Source organism: Molossus molossus, unplaced genomic scaffold (genome assembly GCF_014108415.1).
Source record: "Molossus molossus isolate mMolMol1 unplaced genomic scaffold, mMolMol1.p scaffold_m16_p_3, whole genome shotgun sequence".
Lineage (NCBI taxonomy): Eukaryota > Metazoa > Chordata > Mammalia > Chiroptera > Molossidae > Molossus > Molossus molossus.
Genome location: NW_023425366.1, coordinates 13,097,010 through 13,118,623, shown reverse-complemented (window position 1 = coordinate 13,118,623; position 21,614 = coordinate 13,097,010). Strand labels below are relative to the sequence as shown.

At 39.3% G+C, this 21,614-nt stretch overlaps 1 protein-coding gene across 5 annotated transcripts in view; it reads right to left on the bottom strand.

Moving 5' to 3' along the window:
• The window catches only part of RANBP3L (RAN binding protein 3 like), a 44,768-nt gene that overhangs the window by 10,847 nt on the left and 12,307 nt on the right, over nt 1-21,614 (bottom strand). Inside the window, exons 2-9 of one of the 5 annotated variants that reach the window (XM_036280372.1) lie at nt 11,599-11,657; nt 10,789-10,828; nt 9,620-9,697; nt 8,742-8,816; nt 6,658-6,729; nt 6,198-6,325; nt 3,396-3,496; nt 1,274-1,358 (exon numbers count right to left, since the gene is read on the bottom strand). In XM_036280372.1, coding sequence (XP_036136265.1) covers nt 1,274-1,358; nt 3,396-3,496; nt 6,198-6,325; nt 6,658-6,729; nt 8,742-8,816; nt 9,620-9,697; nt 10,789-10,828; nt 11,599-11,657 — 638 coding nt within the window. The remainder of the gene's footprint in view (nt 1-1,273; nt 1,359-3,395; nt 3,497-6,197; nt 6,326-6,657; nt 6,730-8,741; nt 8,817-9,619; nt 9,698-10,788; nt 10,829-11,598; nt 11,658-21,614) is intronic. The other 4 variants (XM_036280374.1, XM_036280373.1, XM_036280376.1 and 1 more) reach the window with 4 other exon arrangements.

The window sequence follows — 21,614 nt, the reverse complement described above, 5'->3', positions numbered from 1 at the left end:
CTAATGCCAATAAGAACACAATACATTTGTTACATTGAATTGAATGTAACAAGGTTGATCCTATGAGCTTTGGAAAGTATTTTATTTTTGTCGGTGACATCTTACAGAAGCCGTGACTAGCCTGGAGCGAAATTTAGGAATAAATGTTTTATGGCATAATTGTGCCTAAATATATTACCTGGAACTTCACTCTGGAAGTTGGTCCATTCTGGTTCAGATGCAAAGACGTGGGTCAACAGCTCTGGGATTTGCAGGTGTTGACCTTCACTTTGGGAGTGACAGAAGGGTACCTCTAAACTAAATGCTAGGCTACTGCTGTTGGAATTGGGCTCGAGCCTGAAGCAGGTGTGGAATAAACTAGATCTTAAAAGGGACTGATATGTAGAAGCCCTAAAAATCTTGGAATGAACTGGCCTCGTGAGTTGATCCTTCCATTAACCTGAGCCCTTTCATGGGTTTTTAAATCTTCACTGCCTCCTTGGGGTCCATCACGTAACTGGTAGCCTAAGGCAAGGTAGCTGCCAAGGTCTGTCTTAGCCCAGATTCCGGTCTGGGTAGAAGCCGGAAAGAGGGTGAAGATGCGATGGAGCAGATGAAGGCACAGGCACGCGTGCTCCCCAGCTTCCGCTTGGCTGCATAATTCCCGCATAGATGACGCTGTTGCAGAGACGAGCTCTGCGGAGGCAGGGCAGCACCGGCCTCGTGCGGAGGGTGCCCGGTCCTGAACCAGGGTGGCAGGAATAACAGTGCGGGGGCTCCACTGGCAAGTATATTGCCCTCGGCAAGTGATTTTCCTCTTAAAGCTAGACCCAAAAAAGTCAGAGTAACACTTTTCTCTGTAAGAGCCAGAAAGGGAAGGTTGTGGCTAATGAGAAAAAAATGGCAAATGAATTTAACTGCATCTTGTTACAAAAAATGCTATTGAAAAACTATATCAAAATGTCATTATCAGCTGAGCTTGTCTTACTGTTGCAGATAATTCTGGGATTTCCTTGGGTACCTTTGGTTTAACACACGTCAAGAACTATTTAATATTTCTCATCATTAATGTTATAATTATACAATTCTCTTCCTCTGTGGGTTTCTGTCTATTATTCTAACAACTAAAACTAGCTTCCCAGGAGAATCTTTCCAGTTAAAGAAAGAAAACGTGACTTTGAAGCCAGGAGTTGAAGCATATGCTCCAATTTAACATTGTCTTCATTAATTTGTCTTAAAAAATGTGAAGGGACTGCTCGCTACATAATAATAGAAACATTTGCCAAAATCTTACCAAAACTCTTTCTATCATGTTTTCTCCAAAAACGAAATCAGAACCGTAGCTTTTAAAAGAATATTTATCTTCATTTGGTTGACATCTAAGGAAAAGAAATAAGCATTTGCTATTTTATTTATTTGTGTGTATTTAATAGCTTTTCTGTTGTTGTAACTATTGCTCTTTTTCCCCTTTCATCAATGGTTTTTTAAAACATTTTTTAAATTATAGTTTACATTAAATATTATTTTGTATTAGTTCCAGGTGTACAGCATAGTAGTTTGACAATCACATACTTTACAAGTGTCCCCCCCGATATCTCCAGTACCCAGCTGGCACCATACATAGTTATTACAATATTATCGACTATATTTCCTATTCTGTACTTTACATCCTCATGACTAGTTTAGAACTACCAATCGGTACCTCTCAATTCCTTCACCTTTTCACCCAGCCCCCCAACTCCCCTCCCCTCTAGCAGCCATCAGTCTGTTCTCTGTATCTATGAGTCTGTTGCTGTTTTGTTTGTTTGCTTGTATTGTTCTTTAGATTCCACATACAAGTGAAATCATACAGTATTTGTCTTTCTCTAACTGACTAATTTCACTTAGCATAATACCCTTTAGGTCCATCCATGTTCTTGCAAATGGTAAGATTTTGTTCTTTTCTATGGCCTAGTAATATTCCATTTGCTATATGTGCCACAGCTTTTTTATCCACTCATCTATTGATGGGCACTTGGGTTGCTTCCATAGCTTGGCTGTTGTAAATAAATATATATCTGAAGAAACCCAAAGCATTATTTTGAAGGAATATATTCATTGCAACATTATTTATAATAGATTTTGCTATTTTAAATTTATGGATAATGCCATTTTAAACCTTAGCAAGTGAAATTAGAAGATGATATAAGAGATTATATAAAGTAAATAGATTTAGATAAAACATCTACTGCTGCCCTGGCCAATTTTGCTTAGTGGTTAGAGCGTCGGCCTGTGGACCAGAGTCTCAGGTTCAATTCTGGTCAAGGTCATGTACCTCAGTTGCAGTTCAGTCCCTGACCCTGGAAGGGTCATTTGGAAGGCAACCAATCGATGTGTCTCTCTCACATCACTGTCTTTCTCTCTCCCTCCCACTCTATCTGAAAATCAATGGAAAAATATTCTTGGGTGAGGATTTAAAAAATAAAAACAGAAAACATCTATTGCTAACTTTTGATTATCTGAAATTAATCAGAAATGAAGAAAAAAAAAATCAAGATACATACTTTCAGGGAAACATTCAAAACAGTTGACAGTTGTTACAACACAGACTGAGACCTGTCCAAATCAGTCCTGTGCAGTCAGCCAGGGGGCTGCCCAGCCGTTATCTTTTCGCTCTTTCAGCACAGACTCTCCAATCTCTACTTCCACTCTCCTCTCCCCAAATCCCAATGCTTTTCACAATCAGCGGCCTCCAGGGCAAAAGCAAAGCCGATGTATTTTGTCAGTTCTACTTGGGTGTGCATTGGTTTAATTTGTTGTTTTCCTCCCAGAAACTTCTTGTTAGTGTTGAAAGTATTGTACATGATGAGAAATTCAAAGACATGCAGCCTTCCATGTGCAAGAAGATGTGCTCCAGGGTCCCCATAGTGTCCCCAGTGCGCACAGTAGGTTAAGTGTGGTTCCTGCCCAGGCCCTAATCGTGTGAGCCCAGTTATGTCCACACTAGTCTTAATCCTCTCTCAGATCAAACGTGCCTTCATCACTGGTGATGCTATAGTAATTATTAACTTGTCTGTTCCATATGCATACTGTTTTCTTTATTGTCTATCCAACTATGTCAATAAGTAAGGCCAAAAATAATTTTAAAAGGGAAAAAAGAATGCGAGAGAAAGAAGAGGAAAGGCTAATCTGGTAGCCAGACAATTAATGCCTAACTCAATAAAAATTTAGCTCTGCCTATTTGAAATGTTCTCACCCAATTCAACGAGACAATGGAAACAATTCAATAGTAAAATGCATTTTAAACTGTGTTCTTTATAAAATCTCCTTTCAAACAGAAATATTGGCAATTTATCTCTACAAAGTCAGAAAATTATTTTCCGTAAATGGTTATAATGATCAAAGAAAACAAGCAAGAAAGGACAGCACTCACTCACCCTACAGGTGTGGCACCCAAAAGAATCTGGGTAGTAGACAGCTGGGCTGAAATTCTGGCACTTGGAAAATTTGCACTTAGCGAACAGTTCCCTTCAGAAATCTAAACGAAAAGAAATCCATCAAAAAGCTCATTTACATTGCTTCCTATGGGGGCACCAGACAAGGAAGCAATCATTACAGTTAAATGTATTGAAAATTTACTATGTGTAAATACTGCATTATATGTAGATTATGTCATTTTCTGTTCACAACTCTATACACGTTGTACATCTATTATTAGCCACGTTTTACCGATGCATGAACTAACCTAAGGAGTTTAAATACCTTGGCTCGGCCTAGGCAGCCAGGAATGGAGCTGACGTGTGAGCCTGAGTCTGTCTGACACCAGAGACTATACACTTGGTCCTAATATTCCTTTGTTCCTTTTACCTTTTTAGTCCACTGGGGTTAAGTCTCATTTCTAAATTAGTAAATCTGTCTTTCAGGTCTACTTAATCCCTGCAAACACCCTAAGAGCTTCACCATCACCACCATCCCATCAACGTGAGAGGAAACTCCCTCTTCACCTGGAAACGATGAACTGGTAACTTCATCAATGAGTTGCTCTGATGTGTATATGCGTGTGCACATTACTTGCATTCATGTATAAGAGAAGGAGTGAGCACTTTCAGAACGGGAAGGAACCCTATAATAATTTGATTTAGAGTCTCCAGTGTTTTGTGGACACCTCCTTTCCGCTACCAGAGATCTGCAAAGATGTTGTAGGGAGTTCATGCCTTTAAAGGTAGACGGGGTTTGTTTCCACTTTAATCTTATATCAATCAATAGAAATAATTTTGAGTATCCCCCCCATAACATAATTTGAGAGCTGAGAAACATGTATTAAGAGAGTATGTGTCGTTAGTTAGCAAAGAGCAAAATACCTGCTCGTGACTCAGTCACTCAGAGGATTAATTGCTCAGCCAAAATCACAGTTTTTACTCTTATGTTGCTTAAAATAGTTTTTATTAGGTATCATAAATTATAAACAATAATTGACCACTGATTAATGACAGAATGTATAAAAATGTCTCTGATTTTTATATACAAGTTAATAAGAAACATAAAAACAATGGTTCTATAAATTTCACCTAGAGATAATTTTCACTAGATCTATAAATTACATTTATTTTGTCAGAATTCTTACATAGCATTTAGCTTTTCTTTAGATCTTCAAAGGTCATTATTAAATAGAAAATGTAATGATGGGCATATCCAATTAGGCTTTTCACTAAGTTCTATTCATAAGTTCATATTTCATAAGTTCTATTCATATTCATATTTCTACAAGTTCTATTCATAACCTTAATAAGTTATTCAAGAAGAAATGCTTACAAACAATAGCCTGAAATTTTCTCTTATGCTTAATCATTTAGGAGGAAAATGCAAGAAATGTATTATATTTTATTATTTAAATATGTAATGAAGATTTAAAAAATTATGCCGAAGAAGAAATATTGAACTACTTTTGATATCATAACACATAACAAAAATTTTAATCTATAATTTATGGTAATTCTGTTGCAAAATCAAATGCAACATAACACTTTGGAAATTAGTCAGCACATCGTATTTTTTCTTATAGACTTAAAAATATTAAACAACATGCACCATTTCTTAAATAGACAAAAGAATTTGTTATCTGGTGATGATTATTAGAAATGAAAACTTTTAAAAATGGACTGATTTAAAATTTCAAACATGTTTTACTTAAAAATCATGTCATAAACTATGCATAAATGATAAAATCATTTTTAAAATCCACAATGGGTCTCATGAAATCATATCTTACAAAAAACAAAAGGATTTAGAAATGTAAAGATGTTGGCAAATGTTGACTAAGGTCCACTCCCTCACTTTACTAATAGAGAGAAAAGGTTGGGTGTTTTTTTCCAAGAATGCAAGCATAGATAGTAGCAGAGGCAGGATTACTACCAATCTGATTTTTTTGTTCATTGGATTGATGAAATTGCCGGTATTTTTAACACTCTGTATTGCTAGCCTTATGTTCAGTAAGGAAAAACAAAACAAAACAAAACAAGGTTAGCAACCCTTAATAGTTTAGCTGGAAATAAATGACTGATGGAATTAACTCTCAAATTCCAACTAACTGGTCTTGAGTCTCATTCCTCTGAAGTGTCGGCTTCTGGAGACACAGCCAGAACTGGAGCATGAGGATAGCCCAGACCCATGTCCTCATGGCCGGAGCAAAAGGAGTATCTCCTTCAGACAGCGTGATCCGGCCACCCACAACATGTCTCCAGAGGCTTCCCACACCCTCCCAGTTACACCGTGTCGCTAGTTCTCTGCTCCTGTTACCCATGACAAAGGGTCTGGAGTGGGTTCCTGGTATGACCTAGACCAGCAGAGCCACCCTAGGATGTCAAGTGGTTGCGGATGCAGAAATCCCTGTCCTATTTTTGATTTCTGTCTCCTAGCTGGGGCCACCACATTGCTCCCCAGATTCTCACACGGGAGCAGTGCGCTTGAACAAGACAAGGGTCCCTGCCTTCTAGGACACAGCTTTGGGGCTACAGAGAGACCACAAGACGTGTCCCTCCAACCTAAGAGGGCACGTTGCACAAGGTCACTGAGGGCTCTGTTATCTAGTCCAGGTGCCCCCCCGCTGGGCAGCTGATTCTGCAACAGCACAAAGCTCAGACAGCCCCTAACTCTGGCTGTAGGGCCCACAACAACCTAAGAGAAGGATGGGCATTGAGATCAGTCCTACACTGTCAGGGTTTTTGTTCTTGTTTGTTTACCTTATGTTTTGTTTCTTCTTTCATCTTGCAGTGTTCCAGTGCATTGTGCCTTACTTTTTCACACTTCCGAGCGCGAGGTGGCGGCAAAATAGCAGGTCTTAGAACATGTTCAGAATGTTTCACAGGACCTTAACGAACAGAGTTAAAGGGTCAGTATAGCTTTAGTGAAATACTTCTTTCTCCATATTTTTTCTAATTTAATGATTATTTTCCACAGTCAGCGTTAAATGTGGGGTTAATGTTAACTAATCAAAGCCCAAATAGCCAGTGACTTGCCTACTACTTACTACCAGCCAAGATTTTAATAACTATTTATTTTACCATGGGACTTGGCTTATCAAATATATTCTTTCATGTTTGGTCACTCAGCCCTACTTTCATACCCACAACACAAATGCAGATTAAAATATGGATGGTAAAATGTAATTTCTGAGGTTTTTATAATAGAGAAACTACATACTTTGTTCTGCACTGTTCATATCAGCATTCCTTTGCACAAGAGTTGGTGTCATAAAAACATTGTTTTTCTTCACTGTAAGAAAAAAAAATATTTAGAAAAATATTCATCTGTGAGAGTGAGTCTGTTTCTGCACGCTTTGGGTTTTCAGAGTCCTGCACGAACTCACCAGTAGGTGTCACCATTCGCACTAACAGAGTAGCGGGCGGTGCCCAGGAGACCTTGACTCTGCTAAAAATGCGTCATGGCAGGGATGAGTTTTGCTACATAGTTCTGTTTACTCTCATAAAAGCAAGTGAAAATTAGGTCACTACAGAAGGCTGTCTTTAGAATCATGAAACAGTCCTGAGGCAAATTCTACAGATTATAAAACTAAATTGATAATGAACCCTCTTTGTGCATTAATATATATTTCTCACAGAATGTTAGAAAATTGTTAGCAAATTCTGCCCTTCTCCCTGCTCTAATAATACTTGAAGACAAAAGTAAAATCATTATGATATGTTATTTTTATATGAAGTGTGTTTGTGGCTTAAACTTAAGACTGATGGCTACAGGTACAGAATTACTGTACATTTCGAAGAGATCATCTCTTGGTTGCAAATTGCAGGAACAGCAACTATCTGAGTAATGGAGACGAGAAAAAAATAAGAACTGTTTCTTCAAAGTATTATAACCTATTAAAATTTGGGGGTAGAATTGCTTCTCTAATTCAAAATTCAATTAATTGGTGTTTATGATCTCCATTATTAAAAAGCAACAATGACTGGGCCATATAAAAGTATGCAGTTTTTCTTTGTTTCAACACTACAAACATTCTGTACTACATACAAAGGAAAGGTGCTTACTGCTATGAATGTTTCTTTATTCATTCTTTCCTAATGTGTGCCTGATATTTTTTGTCTGATTAAAATAAAGACAACTTAAAGTCATCCCTTTGCTTTATGTACAAATACACTGAAACAAATCCTCGAGGATTAGGACACCCTGTTCCTCTTAATGTCTGCAATGCGTCAGCGAGGCTTAGAGGGGACCTACTGTGTGAGAAAGGATCTCTTCTGTGTCTGAAAGTGTCTAACATAGTGTTGCTCAGTCATGTTTGGAATGATTAGTAAGAACGTAAATTCATTAATTTGAATATTCGGTGGTTCCCAGGCACATGAGGATCAGTAAAAAGGAAGCAAATAGTTTGTATTTGTTATTTCTAGTGGCAAACTTAGTTGGAAAGGGCAGTTTTGTTGTTCAGCAGAAACAAAAACACACAAGAATACAAATCATAATTTTAATGTAGAAAATGTTTCAACCATTTCAAATATTTTATTATAATAAAATAGTTTTATTTAGCAAAGCGCTATAAATTTCAAATAAAAAGAAGTAATGTTTTAATTAGTAAAAGTTATGAAAGTATTCATATTCTAAATTTTAAAATATAAATATTAAGCATAAGCTTTAGAATAAGAATCTAAAGCATACTTGTATATTTTGAATACTATCTATATTATAAACCATATATATGGACAATAATAAGTAAAATAAAGCAAGTTTTTATAGGGTTCCCTTATACAATAGATTGCTATCATAAACATGAAATCTTTTTTTTTTTTTTATCCTCACCCGAGGATATTTTTCCACTTTTTGTACAGATAGAGTGGGAGGGAGAGAGAGGAAGAGAGAGAGAGTGAGAGAAACATCGACGTGAAGGGACACATCGAGTGGCCGCCACCCGCACGACCAACCAGGGCCGGGGACAAACTGCAACCGAAGTACATGCCCTTAGCGGGAATCGAACCCGGGTCTCTCCGGACCGCAGGCTGACGCTCCAACCGCTGAGCCAAACCGGCCAGGGCATAAACATGAAATCTTAAAACAAATCATCAAGTTCAAATTTTCTACCAAAAATAACAGATATACTGTCTGGATTTGTGGAGTTCTTAAGGTATTCTTCTCTACATATTTTGCTAAGACTTCTATTTTATTTGCCACTAAAATGTCAGCCTTCTATAGTAGTTGAGAAAGAAAGATCATCATTAACGAGAATGGATTTTGAAAAGTCGGAGTGTCAGGCTTGAGGTTCTAGAAACTATTACCTGTCCCAGAAGAGGGGAAGGTCGGGCGGTCAGTGAAGGATGACGATCTCATTCGCTTCTGGGTCAAGGTTGACACTAAAAGCAGATTGCAAACTGAAGTCAATTAGAAAGTGGGTTTTTGTGCTTCTTTTTATTTGGATTTTTGCTGTTTCAGAACATTTCCTACTTCCTTAATTTAGAAAAATATTTTTGTTTTTATTAATAATTTATATCCCTCTGATAGGGATTATAAATGGATTTCCATTCAGTTCAGTAATCATCGGAGTGCTCACTGTATTTAAGATACTCTGTCAGGCACGAAGAAGATCTCAAGGAACTTATGGGGAGGAGACAGATGTATACATAAACAGCTTTTTACAAGGCAGAGGGCAAGGCAATCAATTATGAGTCACTGGAGTGCTTTGAGCATACAAGAGAGGCAAACTAAGTCACTGATCTCAGAATACAGTACTGCATGATGCAGTTCTTAGAATAAGGCGTCTTTTTAAAAGGCAGACATCTATTAATTTAAGCAGATGCTTGCTTAGGAGAAATGGCCCTTTTCCCTACCAAGCTAATACATATTTAATGCAGAAACTTTGTAAACAATACAAAATACAAAGAGGGGTGGGGAAAAGAGGAAGAAATCGCTCATAATCCCATTACCTAAAATAACCATTGTTAACATCCTGGCTTCCGTCCTTTTTTTTTTCAATGTTGACCAGTTGAATGTACTCACTGTACAATCCATTTTATAGTCTGTTGTTTTCATATAACCATATAGTACAAATACTATCCAGTGGGTAGACTTTTAAAAATCATCCATTTGAAAAGTTTCTTAGAAATTTTACACTCAGAGTAATCAGTGGTGAACACGCCATGGCCACCGCTGTGCCTACCTCCTTGGAACTGAGAATCTGTAGCATGCAAAGAAAAAGGTGGAGCCCATGTGCGCTTTCTTGAGAAACCATTGCATTCTGCAAGAAATTGAACGTGAAGGGTAAGATTGCTTGCAATAACAAATTATCCTGAACTAATGCTATGAGGGGATAAATAAAATTTCCTTTTGTCTATACAAATGATCATTTGATAACAAATTAATTCCTGAAGCACAATTTTAAATATTGGGGTTAATAGCATGGTGATTATGAACTGATAGTCACATCACCCTAGTATGAAACCATCAGAAACAAGTAGTTTCAGCAAGATATTACATATTAATTCAGATATTGTACAGAGACTGTTTTTGGTACGTTAAAACAAAGGCAGTAGAGAATCGTGGGGTGTTAGAGTTGCCGATATCGCTGTTCTCAGGGACCCTCATGTCATCTCTCAAAACAACGGCCATTCTACTTTCATGTTTGTTTGTTTGTTTTAATTTGGAAATATTTTCAAATATACAGAAAAGCTGGAAAATAGTACAAAGAATTCTCATATACCGTTTAACCAGATTCACCAATTATTAACATTTTCCCTCATTTAATTGATCATTCTCTATCTACATACACATTTTGCTGAATCACTTTAGATTAAGCTATGTGTTTTATGCCCCTTACAATAAATATTTCATTGTGTATTAGCTAAGAATAAGGACATCTCTTACATTATTTCAGTATGAAGATCAACGTTAAGAAATTGAACATAACACACAATACTCTTATCTAACCCACCAGCCATAATTTTGTCTGTTGGCTAATCATGTTCTTTACAACATTTTCCTCCCCAATTCAGGATTCAGTCCAGAATCATATACAGCATTTGACTGTCACAAGTCTTTCACCTCCTTTCATCTAGTTTAATTCCTCAGCCTTTCTTTGTTTTGAAGAATTTAGTCCTCATGTTTTCATAAAATTTTCATCTTGAGTTTTAATGCAGTTTAAGCTACATTTTCCTGTTGCAATTTTTAAAATTGAATTTATGGGGAGAACATTGGTGAATCACATGATATAAATTTCCAGTGTGCAGTTTTATAATATGACATCTGTGTACCCTATTACATGTGAGCACATGACGCAGGAAAAACCATTGTCTAAAGATTGATTTTGAAATACAAGACCTAAACCGTTACCCGGTTCTGCTGCTTCACACGGGGTTTCTTCAGCAGGGCTCTGGAAGGAAACAAAGCCGCCAGTGAGAGCTGTTGGCTATTTTCATCAGATCCCCGCCGCTTAGAGAGAGTTCTGCACGGCCAGGTCTGTCCGGCTGGGCCCGGGCAACGCCGCTCACCTCCACTCACTAGGCGTGGAGTCGAGGAAAAGCCAAGTCTGGCAGAGAGGCTTTGTATTCAGTGACTGCAGAACCCCTTGTGGAAATTTCTGAAATACCAACTCTAATTTTTCAATAACGGGTTGGGGGGTTAAGATTGCTTTAGGTAGTTAGTTTTGGGGGTCGTGAGGGACATTACCTGCATAAGCAAGAATGAATAACAAGGAAATAGTAACGAAGATAAAGAGAATGCTACTAATCTTATCATTAGTCTTTCAAAACGAGTATGAGGTTGATCCCCTTTCAAATCGAATATCGCAGTTTACAACTTATTTAATACCGAGCTTTAGGCTGGATTGGTGGTGGAGACCCACGAGAAGCCTTGACCCTCTAATCTCTTTAAGCTACTGCCTTTTCCAAGTTACTCCAAAAAAAAAGTACAATTTAGTGAAAATGGCATAGCTTAAAGACAAGATCACTGGCCTCCCATTTCAGCTGAATTGCTCTCAGTAAATCTCCACGATATAAATATTCTGGAGGCAATTTTCTGCTAAATGAAGAATAAGAGAATAAACTTATTCAACAGGGATATCATTTAGTATAGCTAGCTTCTTGAAATACAATTTTCTTTGTCAAAGTAAAATTTGAAGAAAGAAAAATAACTTGATCTTACCTTGAAAGTTTGTTCTCTCTTTTCAAAAACAAATATTGGTTGAGCTATGACAGATTTTTCTGTACAAGAAAAAGAACAGGCAAGAAATAAAATTATATTTTGACATTTCTAATACCAAGTAAAAATATTTGAAGGTTTTTTGTTTGTATTTTTTTCTGCCTTTGGGTAAAATTCAAACTGTTTTACATGGATACTATACATTGCTTATTTACAAATGATTTTAATGGTTAATCACAGAAATAAATTGGGGAAAGTAACAGTATTATATTTCCATAATTAGAGTGATCATCCCATTAAAAGAACATGTGTTAAGTATTAAAGGAAAACAAAATAGAATTACCTACCTTTAGAATCTTACCAGAATATAGTGATTAACATCTATACTCTTGGGGTAAAAAATATCATTGGATAATAGTACTCCTACTTGGATCAGATCTCAAGGTACAGATATACTGCATTCCATCTTTAAAAATGATCTAGAAATAATCCATATTTTCTTGACTAGAGTAGTCATATACTAAGTCATGTTTTCAATATTTAGACGAAGATTCAGTGTTAGTGTTATAAAGTAGCTAATGTAGCCCAGCCAGTGTGGCTCAGTGGTTGAGCACCGACCCATGCACCAAAAGGTCATCAGTTTGATTCCTGGTCAGGGCACATGCCCAGATTATGGGCCAAATCCCCAGTGGGGGGCATGCAGGAGGTGGCCAATTGATGTTCTCTCTCATCGATGTTTTTATCTCTCTTTCCCTCTCCCTTCCTCTCTCTCTAAAATCAATAAAGAAAAAAAATTTTTTTAAAATAATAAAGTAGCTAACATATGTCTTCAGCCCTACCAACCTTATTAATCTTTTATATTGTCCTATCTTAGGTAGAGTTGTAAAGAGGAATCATTCACTCTAGGGTATAAATAAGTGATAACAGGTTTAAATATCAGCCCTCCTGAATTCTTGGGAGAACTACATGGTTCTCAAGAGCTTGGGTTCTGGAGTTGGTAGGGATGTGTTCAATTGTAAGCTTCACCACTAATTGATTTTATACTTTAGAAAAGTTAATATGTCTGTACCGTAGTTTCTTCATCTGAAAAAAGAAACATTATAACAGGACTTACCTCATAGAGTTTATATGAATATTAAATGGATTTTTAGATCTAATTACTTAGATTTTAACAAAACAAACAAAAAGCCTTAAGAAAAGATATTAAATATATGTAGCATGCCACCAATCCATTTCAAAACTCACAACTGACATTTTTAACTTCTCATGACACTTTCTTGATGAGCCCAAATATGACCTCAGAACTTTTCTCATGATAGGTTTCCAGAAGCCGTTACCAGTATTTCGTCCTGCTGTAGAAGCTGAGGCCATTTGACATCCCTACGCTGGATAAATAACCCTCTAGCTGAGGAATTGCAAGGAACTACCAGACAATCAGTGTTTTCTACGCCTGAAAGGGGTTCTCTGGTTCCCCACAATGTCATCCATAGAGAGTGTCCAACTCTGCCAGACCACCCTTAGCCCAGCTCCTGGGGCCACGTGAAGTGGAGACCTACTTGCAGTCCAGTGACATGGACTATTCACTTCTTATGCACGAGTTTACTGCGCTTGCCAGTAAGCAATCCCATCCGCACTAAACTAGAGCTCAATTCTTTGTTCTTTCTCAAAAAAGCTCCTTTGCCAGCAATGACATTCCATTTAAGAAAGGCACTCACTGGTGACGTGGAAAGGGAGTAGGCTTTGTGAATATGCAAGGGAATACTCAGGAATTCCAATAATGAATGGGCCTCTTCCGAACAGGACTAGGATAGTCGTTCTTAAAATAGCATGACGTGGCCTCACCCTAGACAAACAACATTACTTTCCCTCTATTAAAACATTCAACTAAACCAGGGGAAAGCGATCTTGAAGGACAAGGAAACCCCAAAGGGTTATTCAGTTTGAAAGGCACATGGTAAGTAGAAAGGCCACTTTTATTAATTAATTCAAAAACTATTCATCCCCCCACTTTTTCTGTGCCAGCCATCATGTTAGTACCTACGTCCACATCGTCTGGTTGAAGGTGCATGAACATCAGGCAACCGCCTGCTCTCGCCGGCACTGCCCAGACAGCAGTTAGGAAGCAGGTAATCTGCTAACCCTGCTTCCGTCTAGATTTCCTCCCCCTTGCGAGCAATTCCCTGGGCTCCAAAGCCAAGCCAAAGTAAGCCCTGCTCAAGCCATTGGGTTCACACCAGCTTTCTCCCCTCATCCAGTAGGGAAGTGTGAAAATAAAAGCAAAGTCCTTGAAATTATATTTTTAAAAAATGTATCCATTATTCTTAATGTATTTGTTAATCACTCCATTTATTTAACAAATATGTACTGAGAGGTGACTATGTATGAGCCACTTTGCAAGGTAAGAGAGAAAGGACAGTGGTACAGATGAGGCTGGAGCTTTGGGAAGCCTTGCAGGTTGAGCCAGGAGTTTTATTTTTATTCAAAGAAAAATGGGAGCCAGTAAGAAATTTCAAGCCATGGAGTGATTCATTCTGTGGTATTAGGGTGATATGTATTTGTTTTTGTTTTTTTTAATCCTCATCTGAGGATATTTTTCCACTTATCTTCACATAGAGAAGGAGGGAGGGAGGGAGGAAGAGAGAGAGAAAAACATCGATGTGAGACACATCGACTGGTTGCCACCCGCACAATCCCAGCTGGGGCCAGGGATGAACCCCAACTGAGGTACGTGCCCTTGGATGGAATCAAACCCAGGACTCTTTGGTCCGCAGGAGGATGCTCTAACTACTGAGCAAAACTGACCAGAGCTGTATTTGGCTTTTTAAGTTCACTCTGCCTGCTATGTTAAAAAGGATTTAGTGGGGGACGGGACCGAGAGAGATGAAATAATTAAGAGGCCAGTTGAAATCGTAGAAGAGAGCTGACTAGGCCTCTCTTTATTTCTTTGTTCATCTTGCATCTATGACTTTTAGAGGCAAATTGAATAATTAGACGTTTAAAATCACAGCCTTCTGTTAAGAGAAAAGAAGATGAGAGAATGCGGAAGAGAAACCAAAAAACTTAAAGATCAATTTTAATGTTTTGCCTGGCTTTACGTTCACGTAGCATTTAATGAGTCTGACATTCAGTGGTTTTTCTGAACTACTTCACTAAGAGAAGATGTTCATTCATTGCCCAAATATATTTAAATACAAATATGTTAAATGTAGTTATATACAAGGAAGGGCACAGCATACTATCGATACACTTCAGTCTCGGTTCCCCTGCCTTTCTGCTCCACAAGGAGCCAAGGACTTTTACCCATCATCTGGTCTAATCTAATTAATCACTTTGTGGGTTAATACATGGTTTTGCTGTATGTACAGATCCTTACAGGTGGGGAAACTGAGATTTTAAGGGACTTGCTCAAAGTCTTGCCTCTAGTAAGTGGCAAAGCCTCTAATTCAACTCAGGCCTCCTACAAAATTGTTGATCTTAACTCCCACCTGCCATACTATCGTATCATGTACAACTTCACCTATAAAATGTCACATTCTAAATGCATAGTATATACTATCCAGCACCATGCCAAGGAAAAAGCAATATAAAATAAAGGCACTTGTATTTTTTCAACTTTGTCAAATGTAATTGACTATATACATGTGGTTCTACTATTGCCTCTTGAATCAGAAATCACAATGAAATATTAATAGAGGGTTGGATTTGTTTGGTCTTTTGGGGGTGGAGGGTAGGGAAACCACCACAAAGACAAGGAAATCTGAAGAGAAAATAACAGCAACAATATTTTGGAAGCTGGAAAGTGGAAGGATGAGTGGTAACTACTTGGCAGGGAAGCTGACCTGAGCCAGCAGTGGGGATGCTCAAAAGGAAGCTGGTTTACCCCAGCAGGTCTGCCGGAAGCCCAGGAATTTGTGTCTCTAAGTACTGTGGAAGCAGAGGTGAAGCTTGGGTGAAAATATTGAAACAGTTTTATCTATTCAGCAACAAAGTGCCTGCCCAGCTCCTACCCTAGCAGAAGGCTGGAGGGTTATTTCCTGGAAAAGATAGAACATCAGGCACAGTAGAAAGTGGGGGTTCTCTAATGAAAAGAGGAGGCGTAGGTGAAAGCTTATGTGCTGTATCCATTTGTTATTGTTGCTATAACAACTTACCACCAGCGCAGTGGTTCACAACAACACAACTGTATGCCCTTCCAGGAGCGCACACGTCAGCCGCGGATCGGCAGGCTGTGCCGCTGCAGGCTGGGGGGGGGGGGGGGGGGGCGCATTCCCGCCTCTGCCTCTTGCAGCTTCCAGAGGCGGCCTCGTTTCCTGGCTCACGGCCCACGTCACTCCGACTTCGGCTCCTGTTATCGTACGTCCTTCTCTGACACGGACATGCCTGCCTCCTGCACAGCTGCATTGTACCAACTCGGGTCGTCCAGGATAATCTCCCCACCTCGAGATCCTTAACCGAATCAGCACACCTGCAAGGTTTCTGTTGCCAGAGAAGGTACATGTGCACAGGCTCAGGCACTAGGACACGACATCTGCAGGGAGGCGTGGCTCTGACCCCCACCGTACAGCATGTTGAGGCCTTAGTGCTCGCGCTCCACTCGGTTCAGGGAAGGCTGCAGCCAGGTAATTTCCTCCAGGTGCGAAATGAGGAGTTTTCTCTGGAGGGTCTGACCAACTCAAAACAAAAGACCTGAAGATACTGACAACGGAACTGGTTTGTCAGTGAATGGTCACGCCAGATGGCGAGTCCCAGTTCAGGCCCACATCGCTGCCAGCCAGCTTTGATGAGTCCCCCTTTCTTAAACAGAAGCAGGCTGTCAAGGATCACCCGGCATAAAATGCGTCGATTAAAAGTGTAAACAGGCCCTGGCCAGTTTGGCTCAGCGGTTAGAGCGTCAGCCTGCAGACCGGAGAGTCCTGGGTTCGGTTCCTGCTAAGGGCATGTACCTTGGTTGTAGTTTGTCCCTGGCCCGGTTGGGGTTGTGTGGGTGGCAACCAGTCAATGTGTCTCTCTCACATCAATGTTTCTCTCTCTCTCTTCCCCCTTCTCTCCCTCCCATTCTATCTGAAGATAAATGCAAAAAATATCCTCAGGTAAGGATAAAAAAAAAAAAGCGTAAACAGGAGAAAAGTAAATTGAATGAAAAAGGCTACACAAAGAGCTTTAAAAAGCAAACAAATATATATATATTAACTATATATATATTTATATAACAGTAAATATAAATTTCTTATATATGTATATATTTAATTCATCATAAGATGAAATATCTATGAAGCAAGAGTAGAATACTGTTTTTTACAAAAGAACAGAGAATAAGAATAAGCTCTTAGAAATTAGACTTTAAAACATGATAGTAGAATCAGAAGAATCAATACTGATTTTTAAAAATCAACAGAAGATTCAGATAACAAAGTTGAGTAAGTAGCCCAGAAAGTGGCGCAAAGGAACTATGAAAAAAATATAAGAAAACCCAGATGATCAGTCCAAGAGTCACTTCAATACCTAAAGGGAACTGTGGAAAAAGCGAATATAGAAAACAAAGGGTATGAAATGATCAACAAATCAACCATTAAAATTTCCCCAAATGGAAGGACATAAGCTTCTAGACTGCAAAAGCCCACCCAGTGTTCAGGCTGATACAGGAGAATAGACCCATTCCAGGGCACATCGTGAACTCTCAGAACACCGTGGAAGAGGAAAAGGTCCTAGTATCATCAAGAAGGCAGTCAAAAAACTCACATACAATGAATGGCTCACACATCAGAATTGGCTTTAGGTTTCTGAACAACAGCGCTGGAAATTGGAAATCAAAGGAGCAATGTTTGCAACACTGAGGGGAAGTGATTTCCAGTCTAGAGTTATACACGAATATAAACCATCAATTAAGTGTGCCAACATGTTAAAAACATTTCCAGACTGCAAGAGCTCCGGAGACATATCCCTCAAGCACCATTCTCAGGATGCTTCTGGAGGAGACGCTTCACCAGAAGAGCCAGGAAACGAGGGAGCCAGGAAGAAGAGGGATAAAGGCAGGTCGGATGATGGTGAGAGCATATCCCAGAGATCAGTGGTACGTGATCACAGAGAGCAACCGATCCACACTGGGGAGATCCCTGAGGAGACTCCGGAAAGAAGTCTCCAAAAAGATGGAACTAAAACTAGCTGAATATCTCAAGTGTTGGACTATTTTGAAAGGACCTTTAGATGATGGAAGGAGACTTTGGGGATTGACTGATAATAAATACATAGAGAACCGAGAACACTAAACAAAACTATAACACAATTACTAAATCCAGGGAAAACACGAATGGGGACAAGAAAGGAAAGGTAATCATAAACCTTACATGGTTCAGCTGCAATATTTTCACATAGTCACAATGATACCAAACTGAATATTGATCTAATCAAAGTTAAGACACAACAATGTTGGGGAGATGTGAGGATAGAAAGTATGCATGTCTGTGGTGGTAGCAAAAGGGCTATAAAACATAAATATAAATAAACAGCACGAAAATGCCTGGTATTCAGAGATATGGAGGTTAACACATAAAGAAAATCATAGCAAAGAAAAGAGAGAGCAAAGGAAGGGGCAAGGAGGAGACGGCTGTTTTGTCCGTAAAATCTTGTAGAACCATTTGATCCTGTAAACTACCTGAATCTATATAACTAAAAAATAAAAATAAAATTTAAAAATAATTCCTTCCTACTACAGTGTCAGACACCCATAATTAAAGGACAAATCTCATGCTCCTTGACAAAAATAGACTTCTTATTGAGTTACACTGCCTAGCAGGCAGGCATCCAATATCTTATTTCTTGAGTCCAACTGGCTTTTGCATAGAAATATACGGAAATAAAGTTGTGAGCAAGATGGATTTACTGAGTTTGAATGCATGTTTGAGAGGCATTTTATGTTCTTGCCCTTCACCTTTATTCTAAATACTCCTCCAAGTCTCCAGACAAGAATTCAGCTAGAAAATTATGCACATGTATAGAGTTTGGTTCTTCAGAATTCTAAAGTACTAACAGTAAATATAAATTTTTTCCCTATTCCAATATGTACCATGATTTCCCCCTAAATTTTGGCTGGGTGGCAAGGACTTGTCCCTACTCTATTTCCACGTGTTTATTGGCACTCGGTCCTTGACAAACCTATTTCATCAAGGAAAGTAACTGGAGGATTTTCTTGATGAATCATCTCAATGGAGGAGGTTGAAAGGATCCACTGAGCCAAAAGCAGATCCGGAAGAGGAGGCGGAGACTGGATTACATACCTTTGGCTCAGAGTCCAGTGGGAGTGGGGGCAAGCAGCTTCTCAGGGCCCAGGTTTCTGCTACACAGCTTCTTCCACCTGGAGCCCTGCATACCGCTTGTCGCTGCCTTTGCAGTTTAGAGGAGATGAAAACCGAGTTCTGCACACTGGAAAGAACCAGCTACGCTAGCCAGAGCCAAAAAGATTGTGGAAGCAGTCTTGGCAGGAACAAGGGTGATAATAACCCTCTGCAGAGGGGTGAGGGCTGCCAAGTGGGTCACCTCTATCTGCTCCCGGGACTGGAATTATCCCCCTGGACTGTAGCCCTGGCAGGCCCTGCATGTTCCTATCTCTTTCTCCCTGCACCTCTTCGTGTGTCTGCCACATGCTCTTCTCTAATTGTTTCTCCTTGTGCACGGTCTCCCCCTAGGTTGCAATACTGGCCTTTAAACCCTGCCTCTTCCCCCCTTCCCTGTGTCCAGCTCTCTGGTCAAAGCATGGATTTTTGGAGTTCTGAAGTCAGCGAGTCTTAGAGCAATGTTTAAAAAAAAAACTGCCCCAACCTCAGCCTTTTGCATCTCTTTCTCTCTATATATTTTTAAAAGGTTGTTAGGATTGAAACAATGTGTACATGTGAGAGCCCCTAGTCTAGCTTCTCTTCAAAACTTTTTGGAATAAAGCAGAATATCTATCTATCTATCTATCTATCTATCTATCTATCTATCTATCTATCCATCCATCCATCTCCCATATAGACACATCTCTCTCATACATGTCCATAAGCACATATATACATGCACACATAAACATGTAGCTCTATGTCAGACTACAGGTCGCACGAAAGACCCGCAATGAAAGCAAGATCCCTTCCCTCTTCCTCCCAGGCCCACCCTACGTGCGGCACTCCGCTGCTCTTGGAGCAAATGCCTGCTGTTCCTCAAAGGTCTTTTCCCTTTCTCGCAGTACCTTATTCTTACCCCTAGTTTTCTTCTCATTTTCCCTTGGTGAGCTCTTATTTTCTTATTCTTTTTTTTTTAATATCAGGAAGTTTCTGAATTCAGGCCATGGGCCATGATAACTGTAGAGAGATCCTTGCTCTCAAAATGTGGTTTAGACAGACCAGCAACACTGACCGGGAGCTTGTCAGAAATGCAGGCTCTGTGTGTGTGTGTGTGTGTGTGTGTGTGTGTGTGTGTGTGTGTGTTCAGATAGAGTGGGAGGGAGAGAGAGAAACATCGACGTGAAAGGGACACATCGAGTGGCTGCCACCCTCACGACCCAACCAGGGCCGGGGACAAACTGCAACCGAGGTACATGCCCTTAGCGGGAACCGAACCCGGGTCTCTCTGGACCGCAGGCAGATGCTCTAACAGCTGAGCCAAATCGGCCAGGGCAGAAATGCAGACTTAGTCTCTACCCCAAACCTGCTGAGTCAGAACCTGCATTTTACAGGGTCCCTGGGTAATTTGGGTACATATCTGAGAAGCAGGCCCCTAGAGCACCCGAAGGTTTCTGTCGACGGAGACCAAGATGGGGAAGGTGCACTGGAGACCCCTGGAGTCAATGACCAACCTTCAGATGTTCTGAGTAACTCGACAATCAATGAGAAAAGAATTTCTACTCAAACCATACACTCTCATTATTATGACTCAATGTAAGGGGAAGTCAGGGGCTACTCTGTCGGAAGGATATTGAAATATCAAAATTGATATTGAAATTAATCATTCTGATACTCTGCTTGAAGCAATGAATGAGTTCCTCTCTAAAGCAAAGTTTGTTTTCATATGCCTGAAATCTAACTTTTTTTTCCCAGAAAATTTAGCAAATATCTCTGCTTGAGATGATTAAATGTTAATGAAAAATGTTCATTCCTGCAAAGCAAAAACTTAGCCTGGAAACATAAACTACATACAAAACATTGGCCATAGAACTAAGATTCTTCAACAAGAATTTGAAACATCTAAAATCTCAACTGTAAACAATGATACATTCTGTAGAAAATACAGAATCATGGCAGGTGAGAACTCAGTATCTGAATCACAGTCTTGAATTTTAAATCAAAACTATATGAAAAATATTCTAAGACGGTTTTAAGAAAGAGCACATTGTGGCCCAGAAGTAAAAGGGATCTGGGCCAATTCATGAGGGAACCACAGTACAAAACATTCTGTACTTATTTCTAACCATATACAGGGAACTCTGTCAAAATGCAAAAGAAATGAAATAAACAACAAATTACCCACCAAAATATTTAAAAAGTACAGAAAAGGGTGGTAGAGCAACAGAGTGACACGGTTAACTGTGAAGGGACAGCCTTTATGCTATTTTATGGGAGACTTTGTACTGGCTTGAAGGTAAAATAATCAGGACCCTGGAGGGACACATAGGTGGTCTACACAGGAGGTTTCCAGACTGTCTCCCAAAGCACCAGTTCAACCTGAGACACGAGACAAATAGATCCTGCCAGAATGACTCCAGCCCTGGCCACCCCTGTCAAGTTATAACCAGTTTTGTGTACTGTAATACAAGCGTGTTGTAATAAATACAGCAAGTGAAGTAGAGGGAAAAACACTCAACCTTTTTAATCCAATTCTACATTTTTTTTGACTGCTTTAAGTTTTCATTGGAAATGAAGTTCTAAACTGCTGATTCTAAGAAATCTAGCATTTCTAGTTTTGATTCACTATGAGAAGCACACACGAGAGCCAAAAAATCAGCATTAGAATAAAACAAGGAAAGTTATTCCTCTTCTCATCAGTACTATGTT